Source organism: Lissotriton vulgaris, chromosome 7 (genome assembly GCF_964263255.1).
Source record: "Lissotriton vulgaris chromosome 7, aLisVul1.2, whole genome shotgun sequence".
NCBI classification, from domain to species: Eukaryota; Metazoa; Chordata; class Amphibia; order Caudata; family Salamandridae; genus Lissotriton; species Lissotriton vulgaris.
The window spans coordinates 311,795,136-311,810,626 of record NC_141695.1 but is presented as its reverse complement, the minus strand read 5'-3'; the positions used below and the strand labels follow the sequence as shown (position 1 = coordinate 311,810,626).

Genomic DNA, 15,491 nt, shown 5'->3' with positions numbered 1-15,491 from the left:
ATTTACTTTTCAATCAATGTAAAACATGAATAACACACAATATACAAGACGGGGCACAATCCTGTACCCAGTCAATCACACAAGAAATATCAGGAAAGGGAACAATTAAAGGGAATGAACAAAAGGGCTTAGGCAAGAGCTTAACGTTCTGTAAACTTGGACCACAATCCGGAATATAGGGACGTTCAAGATAGTCCGGTACGATAACCGATAGTAAGGATGCGATTGAGCAGCACTATCTTGAACATCCCTATATTCCCGATTGTGGTCCGCCTCACGTTCTGTGTGTTATTCATGTTTTACATTGATTGAAAAGTAAATACCCGGCTGGGCATGTCATTTTCAAATATAGCAACGACTTTGTCTATATTTATTGATTAAGCATTATTATTTGTAAGGGACCACTGTTGCCTTAAGAATATTGACTCCCAAGGTCCCTTGCCGACTTCTTTGGGTTCCCTTGTTGTTTTCAAAAAGTCCTTTGATGAAAGAGAACACACTCTGTTGCTCCTTTTTGGATCATCAATGTTATTTCCAACTGTAACAAGCGCAAATGCTTGTGAGCCAGAAGTTGAGGCGTCGTTGGCGGAGGTGGCTGTATAAATTCTAGGGAATGGCAGAATTGTACCAGTTGTAAGACCCATCGATCCGTTGTAATCTGCTTCCAGTTTTGGAGATAATGGGATATTTGGCCTCCTACTTTGGGGGGAGGTGAAGAAATTGCAACCGACAAATGAGAGGTCATTGATGTCTTGCAGAAACTTTTTGTCGTCCAGCCTTCCCTCGAAAGAAGATTTATTGCAGGCAGTCACAGGCTGTTGTCTGTGAGCGAACTGCGTCCTGTATTGCTGGCTAGAAGAGGTATAGGAAGGATACCTATACTGCTGGTAACCAGCCCTGTAGAAAGACTAGCTTTTACCCTGTGCACCACAAAAAGGGGTTTTTTTGTACTGGAGGGTGCCCAAAGCTTTGACAGCATCAGTGTCTTTTTTGATTCTCTGGAGGGCTTCGTCGATATGCTTACTGAATAGTTCTTGTCCATCGTAAGGCAGATCTAGAATCTTGGTCTGGACGTCAGGCCTGAATGTTGTAGTCTTTAGCCATCCTTGATGCCTTCGGGCCGCCCACAGAAATCAGTGGAAGTGATGTCCATTGCGCAGTCAATAATCTCTGAAGCGGAACGTTCGCACTCCAGTAAAACTTTCCTTGCCTATTCCTTGATGTCTTGTGGGAGATCGTTGAGGTAAGTAGAGATGTCTGATCACATCCGTCTGTTGCAGTGCCCCAGTAGTGCCAAGGAATTGGATGCTCCGACTTTCAACGTGGACATAGTGGAGAAACGTTTGTCAATGTTATCTAGCCTTCTACCCTCCTTATCTGGGTGTGCGGATAGTGGAGCCGATGGGTCTTTGACCTGCGTTGTGCTGCCTGGGCAATCACGATATCCGGTCTGGGGTGACCTATGAGACCGGCAGGCGCGTCGTCAGAAACTTCGTATTTTTTGTCGAGCCTTGGTAAGACTGGAGGAACTGTGGCATGGTTTCTCATTACCTGACCGATTTTTTAAAAGGTTCCTTAACATCGTAAAGGAAACAGTCTTGTTGGTGAGTAGGCATTGGAAGCTCAAACCATCTGGCTGCCTTTTTCAAGATATTATGAAATCCTCCAATATGCTCTGGAGGGTAGTCTACTTAAGGAGTGTAGGTGACGCTGGTGGAGGGGTAATGTAATCGTCCCATTTGTCTGGACGTGATCGTGTGTCTAAGATTTCCCCTTCTGCACGGGCACTTGAAATATAGGAATGGGTGGAGGCTGAACTTGCATCACAGGAGGTGGAGAAAGCGCAGGAGCAAAAGACTGTGCGGACATAGGGAACGTCTTTTTGTAGTCTGACAGCATTAATTGTAGGTCAGTTATAAGAGCGGAAGGAAGACAAACCATCTCTGGCTGCTGCTGTTGACATCGTTCGTCAGGGTAGTACAAGTGTTCATCATAGAACTGATCGTCATCATCAAGAGTTTTCTTGGTACTTGACATTCAACTTCAAGGGGCTTTGTGCAGCTCCAAACATGTTGTCTTTGTCCGAGTCGTCATCGTCATCTAAAAGATGAATTGGTAATAAGGTTTGAACCCTACTAGGAAAAGTTAATGAGGGTGTCAATTTCTCTTTTTGAAATGTTTGTTGGGAAATTAATTTTGTTGCTTTAGATTTTGGTGTCATCGACGAGGTCGGCGTCAGTACACATATCGTCGTCGTGGAACCGTCGACTGGCAGTGGTATTGATGTCCAAGACGTAACTGGCGTAGATGACAATACCGTCGTCAACGATGGAACTTTCGTCGACGATGTAATTGGAGAAATCGTCGACATAGACTCGTCGTCGATCCAGGTAACACCTTCGACGGAGCACTTGTCGTCATCTTCGTCATCGGACTGGTCGTCGTCGCAATCTTCGTCGACGACGATAACTTTCTGATTATCCTTCTCGTCGACAACAAAGGAGCTTGACTCGTTGACGACGAAATAGACGCCGACAAGACTGAGACTGTGGCAACGGTTGTCGACTAAGTCACTCCGACGACAATAAGTGGAGGTCTTGTTGTCGTCGTCGACGGTACCGTCGATAATCTGTCCGCCGACGGGGCTGAGGAGGCTTTTTAAAAGCATGTTTTACCTTCACTGGAGGAGTGGGGGGGTCTGAAGCAGATTTCTGAAAGGATTTTTTGGTAGAAATCAAACTCTGAAGGGAAGGAGACGCCTAGGAAGGCAGATCTTGCTTCTTAGTAGCCTCTGAAGAGTTTGTGTGCGTTTTCTTTGGAGGTCGCTGAGAGAAGTGACCTGGAGAGATGTCCCAAGGTCTTTTTTGAGGCGATTTAGAGGTGGATTTTGAGGAACCATCAGTCTCCTCAGAAGCTACAGCGTCCTCCCTGTCTTTATGCATCTGCAGCCATATCAATAGCCTCCCCTCACGGTCCTTCAAAGTCTTTGAAGAAAAAGTGCGACATACCTTGCAATCCTTTGGTTTGTGATCAGGATAAAAACAGTAAAGGCAATCTTTATGAGGGTCATCAATGTGTAGTCTTTTCTTTCTGCAGGTACCACGGGCCTAAAAAGGCCTTTTTAGGTGTGTCTGCCATGAAGAAAATAGAGAACTTCACTCAGACAAAGGAATTATAAATGAAAAATACCTTGAATCCAAGAATAAATCTGTAGACAAGGTAAAATTGGAAGAGAAGATGAGAAAACTGAGCAGAGCATGACATAAAGAAGAAAAAATGAGGGACTGGAGCTCCTTCCAGGAAGGTTCTAGAGGGTGGTGTCAGCGGATTGGTTGTTCTCTTAAGTTTGGTCCTTTTTCATTAAGGAATTAGATATGTTACTAAATATAAGGCCTTAGGCCTGTTACCTTCTATGTTTAATGTGACATTACCTTTATAAATGTACCGGGGACTCCAATCTCGACGACGGGGAATGATTCAAGTATGTGAATCTATGAAAGATACCCTAATACTGGATAAATGTTGGACATGTGAATTTGTAATCATCCATGAAGGGTCTTGTCAGTTTGGCTGTGGCCTTAAGACTTCAAAACAGCAGAAACCTAGGAAAAAAGATGCCATAGGTTGTGAAAAACATCAGAGGAAACTAGAAAGCTTCCTTTGTTGGAGCAAAAAATACTTTAGGATGCACCTTTTTGTTTCATGAGTTCATTACAAACTGGCAAGTGTTAACTTGAAAATAAAATAAGAGGTATGAGATCCTCCTCCAGGTGTCAGAGACTGTGTTAAAAATATCTGCATTATGTATAGAGAAGCAATAGGGGTATCGTACTAGAGCTTTATTTAGGGATAGATTCAGGAGTTGGAGAGATGACTACAGTAATAGCCATGTCATAAATCTAATACTGCTATTGATATACAGATACCAGTGTCTTTGTGTTTACAAAGATCCTGCATGTATTATTAAGTGTAGGATTGAGGATTGCTGAACATCCTCTTTTCTTCATTAAAAGAAAAACATTTTATTATAAAAAATATTACCAGGAAGAAAAATATTCCCAAAAGTAAAGGAAATCAAAGAGTTCAATTTCTGAAAAGTTTCAACTGTGAAAAGATGTATGTAGATGTTTTCATTTACTCTGCATGCTTACGCTGTTAGTAAAGTTAAACAGTTGCTGCATAGGAGTATTTTTACATGTACACAAATCATCCTCTGTCCCATCTAAAATTAATACTTTATAAATTTAGGAATAAGTGAGAAGTACACACCAAATCTCAGAAAGCAGCTGTGTCTTTGCACTCTTCAATGTCCTTCTAGTTGAGTTCTCAGTCCACCAATTCTCATGCAGTTTGGGAGACCAATTTTTCTGTTGCTATGCAGAGGCTTCATCTTTCAGTCAGTCTCTTAATGAGAAAGCCACCCATTTGCCAAAAGCGTAATATGTTCAATACCTACACCCATTTATGCATGTTTGAGCTATACTAGGACTCAAAGTGAACAACATTATGTTACAAACAAACTACCCTCAAACCAAGCTTTACTGGCCACATACCTATTCCACAATCCCACAAATTTACTGCAGCGGCCCTAAGAAAAAGCATTTTAATGCTCAACCCTCCCTACTAGGAAACTTCCCTTCCCAAAAAGTGACGGCGAGAGTAGTACCTGTTTGCCAGGAGGGAGTGCGGAACTGTGAAAGGAGAGAGGAAGCAGAGGGGCCTGGCTGTGGACCCCGGGATTCCAGGGCCGAGATGAGGTTCATGACGGAGGCATCGGGGGTGGCACTGCTTGCGTGATGAAGACCTGTATCGAACAACCCTGATAAACCTGAAATGGATACAGATGAAAAAAGAATTACAAAACAGCAGGTATAAAGGTGAACCAGAGGTAGCATGAAGCAGAGAAAGAAATAAGAAGGAATAGGAATTACAAAGAAATAATATCTACAACCTCACCCAGTCCTCCCCGCAGATTCCTGGATCATAAATCCCCTCAGTCTTTGTGTTCTGTAACTTAGGCGATACCATGTCATTTAAAGTACATCAGTGCCCCAGCCCAACCTCAATGCCACCTTCTCATAAGGTCTTTGTAGCGATACTCTGTATTTCCTCTTGAATAAGTCTAACACAAAGTTCTCTATACTTTCTATGCTACCACATTTTCCCCACAGCAGAAGGATAGGACACTCCAAGATAAGTAACACACTTGCGAACACCTGATTGCTGCTCTGAGCTTTGAACACATTCCTCACATTCACCTGACAAACACTTGAAAAAAAGAAGGGTACATTTCCATGCATCAGAGACCATCTTTTATAATTGTAAAATGACAAACATTTCCCCTCGATGGCCCAGCACGCCAAATGTCGACAAACTTAGATTAAAAGGGTGGTGCTTTATTACAACAGAATTTGTGCATCACCGAGTATAAGAGTTTTGGTAAAGCACTTTCTTTTTGCTTACTTACTATTCCACTTATCACGCTCCTTCCCTGGAAATGAGCCACAAATTTGGAACTCCATCCCAGTCCATATCAGGACTAACCCCTCCTTCATGAACTTAAAAAGTCAGCTCAAAGACCTCTCCCTCAACCGATCTCATCCAAATGGATAATTGCCTCCCAACGAGACAGAGCTCCTCTACCACAGGAATCCTGCCCAGTGCAGAACATAGACCGATAAAGGCATTTTCATCGCCTTCCTTTTGACCCACTCCTAATACCCCTTCCAGGCCTGAAGAAGATTCGACACGAGAAAATACAGTTTATTGAAATACAGTGTAGCCAATTGCATCACAATAAATGTTGTAAAGCGCTCGAATACCTTCGAGCCTGGACAGCGCTACAAAAAACTCTTAAACAATAAATTTTCCTAGATTTAGAAATTTAAGATAGTAAAACATTAAGAACTAAGTTAATATAACATAAGGCTTGAATACAATCAAATGGACTATATGGCTGATTATAAGCATATAATCTGTTTCAATAGAATTATACAATAGATTTTCAATGTAAAAGCGTTATGAGGTGTAAATAATTGACCGAAGCGAACAGACAACGAAAAAACAAAGATTAAAGTGACATGATAGTTAGGCGAAAATGCCAGTTACAACACACCTTTCTGCCAGAAGGTGACTCTTGTGATGGATTGCCCATTTCCAAATTGTCAGAGACATTTGGAGAGAGCGTGTAACCCTTTATTTTTGTACATAGTACATTGCTGTTATGTTGTCTGTGCTGACTAGGACAACTTTGCCTGTGAGGTGAAACTGAAAAGCTTTCAGCGCTAGAAACACTGCTAGAAGTTATAGATATGTGGATACGTCTGTGTTTGTCGTCCCAAAGACCTGGGATTGTGTAATGATGGAGATGTGCACCATAAACACAGAGATGCGTTTGCTGTTAGCACGACTTGTGGAACGGGTTGATGAAAGGCCACCCTTTTGATAAATGTTGTGGGTTCCAACACTGCAGAGCGCGATGGGTGCGGCTGTCTACCAACACTAGATATGTTAACTGATCCTGTGACTGATTTCACTGACGTGCTAAACATTCTTTTTTTTTTTTTTTTTTGGGAACCTTTATTAGTATCACAAGCAGTTACAAGTACGGGCCTACAACCTTCCCGGCCGGCAGCTAATCAGAGCACGAGTATAGCAAGCAATGTAAAAAGTTATAGCAGCTCGAAAACCAGGGTCACAGAAATGCCAATACAGAACTTGTAGTAAGACGTGTAGGTTTGAAGTCAGGATTTGAAAGGTTCATTTTCAAAAAAGGAAACTGAAAAAGAGTGCCGTACAGTCATATATGGTCCTACAATACTGCGCGCGAATCAGGATATCCACTAATAGTACAGATACGAACGAAGCATCTGGGGTAAGATACACAAATCAGGAGAAATGCAGGCACAAACCCGGTACATAGCAAGTCCAAACCCCACCCCTCGAGACAAAACATACTGCAGGAATCATGAATGACAACGACACTTAAAAGAGAAAAAAGACTAAAGGGCCATAGAAACAAATATCGAACAAACACCATCCCCCCAACCCCACCCTGCACACCCGCAGAAGGCCATGGCCTACCCCCCCAGCCGCGTGCCTGTCGCCCTATAAGAGACCCGAAATATAGAAAGAGAGAGAAGAAGAAAAAATATAAGCGGAGGAGGGCCCTCGGTTTCGCCGCCCGACCCCGCCCTTCACCCCTATACACAGGAATAGCTCAGAAGCAAGGTAGAATATCAATGGAGAACATCAAGCATGGGCCACAACAGCAATGGAATCCCGGTCAAATATACCCACTATACAGTCAGTCAACAAGAAGGCCACTAGACTCTGGACTTTATCATCCCTGGCCTTGTCTAGCAATGGAACCTCCAGATGTCCACATGTCAATCAATTCACAGAGCAGCTTGGGGGGTCCAAACGAACCGGGCGGGTCAGGCCGGAGTGCAGCCACAGAAAAGTACAGCATCCCAAAACCAACCAAGTATACGCAGCGGAAATCCGGTAGTGTCGATGGCGACCCCGGGAACTTCCCGAAGTCCACACACAATAGCACCATCCAAGAAAGGAGAGTCACACAGTCCGGCAAACGCCACGACTTCGCCGGGGCATACCAATAAGGAAAACAATGTTGTGTCCTCAGCCACCAAGTGAACATGTGCCCCGAAGAGCTAAACATTCTTGTAATCGACATGTGTAGTCTTGCTTGAGATACTATTGCAATGCATGAAGCCATCATTCCCAGTAGGCGCATGAAAGCCCTAGCTGGCAAGGTTTGACTGGTTTGGATCTGCAGCATTAGAGCATGGATATTGGAAATTCTGGCTGCTTTGGGGGAGGCTAGAGCCGTGCGAGTGTTGAGAGTGGCTCCTAGATAAGACTGTATTTGCAAAGACTGTAGGTGAGACTTTTGAATATTGACTGTGAAAGCCAGATGGTGAAGTAGGCGCTTTGTGGTCTGAGTGTTTTGCACACTTTCGGTATGCGCTGGCCTTGATGAGCCAGTCGTCTAGGTAGAGGAAGACATGAATTTGTTGTCTGAGATGAGCTGCTACCACTGCTAGACATTTTGTAAATACCCTGGGAGCAGTAGTTACTCCGAATGGAAGTACTTTAAACTGATAGTGTTTGCCTGGTATCAAAGATACTTGCACTGAGCTAGATGAATGGGAATGTGAAAATATGCGTCTTTCAAGTCCAGTATGGACAGAAGTCGTCTTGCTGTAGGAGAGAAAGAACTGACCCGCTCCTGGCCATCCTTGTAGCGCTTCCACACTCTGTGCCTGACTGTGCCCCCGATCTCGCCTGTGGTATCGTATTTGCTGCAGATCGTAATTGCTGCTAAATTAATTTGTGTGCCAGCCTGTGCATCGCGTATTTGCTGCTGATAGCATCTGCTGCTAAAATTGATCTGTGTACCAGCCTGTGCATCGCATACTTGCTGCTGATCGCATCTGCTGCTAAACTTAATTTGTGTTCCAGACTGTGCTTCACGTTTCTGCTGCTGATCGTATTTGCTGCCTGAATTAGTTTCTGTGCCCCGATCTCGCCCTGCATCACCTTGTTGTTGTTTGGTGCCATCTTGTTCTCCCAGGCCGTTTCCGCTCCCCACTCCTAGCCGCTGCTCCCCCGCAGCCCCACCCCCGCTCCCTACAGCACCTAGAATCAATCCCCTCCCCACTCGCCACCCCGCTCCCGCCTCCCAGCTGCTCCTCCCTCCCACTGGAACTTAAGGGGAGACCGGAACGGTGAAGAGCTGTGACCGCCCTGACCTGGTCAGACACGGTCGCTCCACCCGCTCCTGGCCATCCTTGTAGCGCTTCCACACTCTGTGCCTGACTGTGCCCCCGATCTCGCCTGTGGTATCGTATTTGCTGCAGATCGTAATTGCTGCTAAATTAATTTGTGTGCCAGCCTGCGCATCGTGTATTTGCTGCTGATAGCATCTGCTGATAAAATTGATTTGTGTACCAGCCTGTGCATCGCATATTTGCTGCTGATCGCATCTGCTGCTAAACTTAATTTGTGTGCCAGACTGTGCTTCACGTTTCTGCTGCTGATCGTATTTGCTGCCTGAATTCGTTTCTGTGCCCCGATCTCGCCCTGCATCACCTTGTTGTTGTTTGGTGCCATCTTGTTGTCCCAGGCCGTCTCCCCTCCCCGCCGCTGCTCCCCCGCGGCCCCACCCCCGCTCCCTACAGCACCTAGAATCGATCCCCCCCCACTCGCCACCCCGCTCCCGCCTCTCAGCTGCTCCTCCCTCGCTTCGCCCCCTCCCACTCTCTACTTATGACAGATGCACTTGCGTGCAGTGTCCACACGCAGCATACACACCCTATGCGCGCCAAAGGTAAGCCCGTCCGCGCCTGGCCCGCTCCCAGCGCCAGACCCCCTGGCCCTCGCAAAACCCACTGCACCCGCCTTACGTACGACGCCGCAACCCTCACTGCATTCAACACCGGCCGACTCCCAGACTGGCACCAAGCCGCCGCAGGACGCGCCCATGGACCCTTCACCTGCCAATCCTGCAAGTTCAGCTGCATCAGGTCCCATACTACAACCAATAACGCCAAATAGAGCGTAAACAACAACCACCTGAAGTGCATCCTGATTAACACCCGCTCGGTCCACAGACACGCCATTGAACTATGGAACCTACTTGACACCGCATCTCCGGACGTCGCCTTTCTCACAGAAACCTGGATGAACGCCTCATCAGCGCCCAACATCGCCATAGCCATCCCGGACGGTTACAAGATCATCCGAAGGGACCGCATCAACCAAACAGGAGGAGGCATCGCCATCGTCCACAAGAACTCCATCCGCATCACGACCAGCGCTGACGACACCTTCACAGCTGCCGAACATCTCCACTTCCAGATTCACACCAACACCAAGACAACACTTAGAGGCACCCTTGTCTACAGACCCCCAGGACCCCGCACACAATTCAGCGAAGACATCACTGACTTTATCTGCCCTCTCCTCTGAGGACTACATTCTCCTAGGGGACCTCAACTTCCACATGGAAAAGAACAACAATAGCAACACCACCACCCTTCTGGACAACCTCGCCAATCTCTGACTCAAACAACTGGTAAACACCTCCACCCATTACGCCGGGCACACGCTTGACGCAATTTTCTCCTCCAGCAAGCCCATCTCTTTCAATCACGCCACAGGACTCCACTGGACGGACCACAGCTGCGTCCACTTCAACTTCAGAAAAACCACGACACACCACCACCCACAACAAGTCTCCCGCAGAAACTGGAACAAAATTACCACCGACCAGCTCACCACAGCGCTAAACAAAATCCCTCCCACCTAATCATCGGACCCAAACCATGCAGCCATCAATCTCGCACAATGGATCACCCGCTGCGCTGACGAATTAGCACCCGTGAAAAACCACCACAACAAGCCAGGAAACAAAAAAGCCACCTGGTTCAATGACGACCTCAAAAACTCCAAAAAAAACTGCCGCACCCTCGAGAAAGCCTGGCGAAAAAACCCAACCACAGACAACATGACCGCCCTCAAGGACGCCACCCGCAAACACCTCTATCTGATCTATTCCACCAAGAAATCAGCATTCAAGGATCGACTCGACAACACCGCCCACAACAGCAAGTAACTCTTCAGCATCGTCAAAGAGCTTACCAACCCCAGCGCCGGCACCAACGACATCACCCCCTCTCACCCCCTCTCAAGAACTCTGCGATTCTCTAGCCTCGTTCTTCCACAGCAAGATCGTTGACATACATAACAGCTTCGGCGAACAATCCTCTCCCCTCACCACCAAACTGAAGCCCCCCACCACCACCCTTTGCGCCTGGACCCCAATTAGCACCGAAGACACCATCCGCTTGATGAACTCCATCCACTCCGGATCACCAACTGATCCATGGCCCCACCACATCTTCAACAAGGCCGTCTCGTCATCGCACCCCAACTCCGGGACATCAACTGCTCCTTCAACACCGCTACCTTCCCGGAAAGCTGGAAACATGCCGAACTCAGTGCCCTCCTGAAGAAACCTACAGCAGACCCCACCGAACTTAAGAACTACCGCCCCATCTCGCTCCTCCCATTCCCTGCCAAAGTCATAGAGAAGACTGTCAACAACCAGCTCGCCGTCTTACTCGAGTCTAACGGCTCCCTCAACCCCACACAATCCGGCTTCCGAGCAAAACCCAGCACCGAGACCGCCCTCATCGCAGCCACAGACGACATCCGAACACTACTCGACAACGGGGAAACAGCTGCCCTCATCCTCCTGGACCTCTGAGCAGCGTTTGACACGGTCTGCCATAGCACCCTCGTACAACGCCTCAACAACGTCGGAATACAAGAAAAAGCATTGGACTGGATCATCTCGTTCCTCGCCGGAAGAACCCAGAGAGTCCATCTCCCCCCCTTCAGGTCAGAGGCCTCCGAAGTCATCTGTGGAGTACCACAAGGATCTTCCCCCAGCCCCACCCTCTTCAACGTCTACATGAGCCCCCTCGCATCCATCGCACGCCAGCACAACCTTAACATCATCTCCTACGCTGACGACACACAGCTGATCCTCTCCCTCACCAAAGACCCAAACACCGCCAAAACCAATCTACACGAAGGGATGAAAGACGTAGCAGGGTGGATGAAGAACAGCCGCCTAAAACTGAATTCAGACAAGACGGAAGTCCTCATCCTTGGATCATCCCGCTCCGCATGGGACGACTCATGGTGGCCTGCGGCCTTAGGCAGCGCACCCAAACCTACGGACCATGCTCGCAACCTAGGATTCATACTAGACTCCTCCCTCTCAATGACCAGACAAGTCAACGCCGTCTCGTCATCTTGCTTTAACATCTTACGCATGCTCCGAAAGATCCCCACCAAAACAAGAAAGATGGTCACCCAAGCACTTGTCACTAGCCGACTGGACTACGGAAACACCCTCTATGCCGGAACCACAGCCAAATTACAGAAAAAACTCCAACGCATTCAGAACGCCTCCGCCCGTCTCCTCCTAGACATACCACGCCACAACCACATTTCCGGTCACCTGAGAGACCTTAACTGGCTCCCCGTCAACAAGAGAATCAAGTTCCGTCTCCTCACCCACGCACACAAGGCCCTCTACGACCTAGGACCCAGTTACCTCAACACGCGCCTGACCTTCTACACCCCCACCCGCCATCTACGATCGTCCAATCAAGCCCTCGCCGCGATCCCACGCATCCGAAGAGCCACCATGGGAGGAAGATCATTCTCCTACTTAGCAGTCAAAACCTGGAATTCTCTTCCCACCCACCTCCGCCTTACACAGAACCACCTCCCCTTCAGAAAACAACTCAAAACATGGCTGTTTGATAAATAGCGAACCCCCTCCCTCAAGCGCCTTGAGACCCTCTGGGTGAGTAGTGTGCTATACAAATTCTGACTTGACTTGACAGTATGTAGTGGTTAATTCTCTGAGATCCAAAATCGATCTTAAGGAACCGTCCTTTCTGGGAATTAGCAAACAGAGAGTAAACCCCTTAACCTTGGTACTGGAATGGAACTGGTTCTATGGCTCCCTTTTTTGTAAGAGATTTTGCACCTCTTGTTTGAGTAACTGCAAATGGTCTGATGACAATTTGTGAACGCCAGGTCGAATGTTTGGTGGATTGAAGGTGAGCTCCAGGCAATAACCATGTTGGATAAGGTCCAGGACCCATTTGTCGGTTGTTATAGATTGCCAAATGGGGAGAAACTGTTGTAGTCTCCCCCTGACAGGTGTTGAGTGATCGGGGAAAGTGAGGGCAAGTCACTGTTTATTAGGGGAAGGGATGTTACGAGGTGTGGCACCTTTACCCCTGCCTTTCAATCCATCAATCAATCAATCAATCAACAGATTTGTAAAGCGCGCTACTCACCCGCTAGGGTCTCAAGGCGCTGGGAGGGGGGAAGTCGCTACTGCTCGAAAAGCCAGGTCTTGAGTTGTTTCCTGAAGGAGAGATGGTCCAGGGTCATCCGTAGGTGGGTGGGGAGGGAGTTCCATGTCTTGGCCGCCAGGTAGGAGAAGGATCTTCCACCGGCAGTTGTTTTGCGAATTCGTGGTACGGCGGCGAGGGCGAGGCTGGCGGATCGGAGCGGGTGGGTTTGTAGAATGTGAGGCGGCTGTTGAGGTATTTCGGGCCCATGTCGTGGAGAGTCTTGTGTGCGTGGGTGAGGAGTCTGAACTTGATCCTCTTGGTGACGGGGAGCCAGTGCAGGTCGTTCAGATGGGCAGAGATTTGGCTGTGGCGAGGGATGTCTAGGATGAGCCGTGCAGAGGCGTTCTGTATGTGCTGGAGTCTTTTCTGGAGTTTGGCTGTGTTTCCAGCATAGAGGGTGTTCCCGTAGTCCAGACGGCTGGTGACGAGGGCCTGGGTGACAGACTTCCTGGTTTCGGTGGGGATCCACCGGAAGATCTTTCGGAGCATGCGCAGGGTGTTGAAGCAGGAAGACGAGACGGCGTTGACTTGCTTGGTCATCGTGAGGGAGGAGTCCAGGCCTTTGGAATGTTTTCCTCTATATCCTCCTCTGTAGAAACCTCTAGAGGAAAAGGATTGCTTGTTGCCCTTGTAAGAGCAAGCATTTGGGTCTGAGGATGTTGTTTTGGACACTGCTTTGTAAAATGAGCAGCGAAAGAAGACCCTATTAGATGGGGACTGGAGCGATCCCATGGATTTTGCCACTTCAGTGTCCTTTTTCATCTTTTCTAAGGATTGGTCGACTACAGGACCAAACAGGTGTTCCTTGTCAAAGGGGGTGTTAAAAATGGACTGTTGAACCCTGAGATCCTAAGCCATACATGCCTTATAAGAATGCTGGTATTAATCTCTCTAAACTGCAGTTTCAGCAGCGTCTAAAGCACATCTTATTGAGGAGTTAGAGATGAGTTTCTCCTCTTCAACTAACCGCTGTGCCTTAGTTTTGTGTTCATCTGACAATATTGGAGCAGTTGATCCCCGTGTGCTAGTAGGCCCTTGGTGGTTGCGATGCGCGAGTGGTTAGCGGCTTGAACTGCTACTGGAGGCATCTTTAAGTTTGTATTCTTTACAGGGCGAGGTGCATCCCCAAAGGTTTGCAGATTAGCTCTTTTGCGAGCATTTGATACTACTAGGGAGTCAAGGGGTAATTGTCCCTTAATAAACACAGGATCTGATGGGGAGGGTTTATATTTTTCATCTACCCTTGGAGATAAAATACGTGCTATGACTGGGGCTTTAAAGATATCCTCTACATGTCTCATCATGCCTTTAAGCATAGGGAGTGTTTGACCTATGTGTGGACCCAAGTGTTTCAAATAGAAAACACTCTTCTAATATTTTTTTATGTAATGGTACCCAATGATAGTCTGCTGCTCTGGCAATGAGCTGCTTAGATGGTTTTTTAGGATAAAGGTCTGGCTCATTGTCTACTGGAGGGTCAATGGTGTAATCATTACACGGGTCTGCAGGCACATAAGTATCATCACCATCCTGATCCACATCTGGATCTGTATGTGGAGATCCTTGAGGTGTTATGTGTAATGAATCTTCAATTATTAATTGTGGAGAAGATGGTGGCGATGGAGAGGGTAGTGGGGCAGGATAAACAGGGCTAGTAACCATGTCCTCCTCCTTCTATAAGGGAATCTTATCAGAAGTGTCCTCTGCAGGAAGCTTGTGTTTTGCTGGATTTTTAGCCAAAATGTGTCTAGTATCTGGATTAATATACATTTTCAATTGTTTGGGATCCAATTTGGCCCCAGGAAAGTCTAAAATTGTTTCTGGAGGATGGAGAACATTGTCCTTGGATTTCGGCATCAAAATCAACTCTTCTTTCGGCTCCAAAGCATGTTTTTGTTTTAAACCATACCGTCGAGGGTAGAGTGGATTGTTCACCAAGGGGAAACCGTAGAACGGTCTTGAACTGGAGTGCAGCAATACACATCTGAAGCCGATGGTGGAAAAAAATATCTAACAATGGAGTCGGTGCCCATGCGCACTATCACCGAAAGGAAGAGTCACCTTACCTCATGAGACTGCAAGTTGCTTTTCTTTAAAAAAAAAGTCTTTAAACATCTGTACCAACCACTAGATGACAGGAGTATGCAAAGTATTGATATCTACAGCACACATGCCTCCGACACTATTTTCTATGGAAACGTGGGTTGTGTGTGTGTAGGTAGGTGCATATTTATATATATATATATATATATATATACACACACACACAGACATACGTGTGTGTATATATATATATATATATATATATATATATATATATATACACACACGTATGTCTGTGCGTGTGTGTGTGTATATATATATATATATATATATATATATATATATATAAATATGCACCTACCTACACATATATATATATATATATATATACACACACGTATGTCTGTGCGTGTGTGTGTGTATATATATATATATATATATATATATATATATATAAATATGCACCTACCTACACACACA

The 15,491-nt window shown here is 46.6% G+C and overlaps 1 protein-coding gene across 1 annotated transcript in view; it reads right to left on the bottom strand.

The window, feature by feature from the left end:
* The window catches only part of PRR12 (proline rich 12), a 514,104-nt gene that overhangs the window by 341,958 nt on the left and 156,655 nt on the right, over window positions 1–15,491 (bottom strand). Inside the window, exon 3 of the mRNA XM_086930126.1 lies at window positions 4,667–4,828. Within this exon, the coding sequence (XP_086786252.1) occupies window positions 4,667–4,828 (162 nt within the window). The remainder of the gene's footprint in view (window positions 1–4,666; window positions 4,829–15,491) is intronic.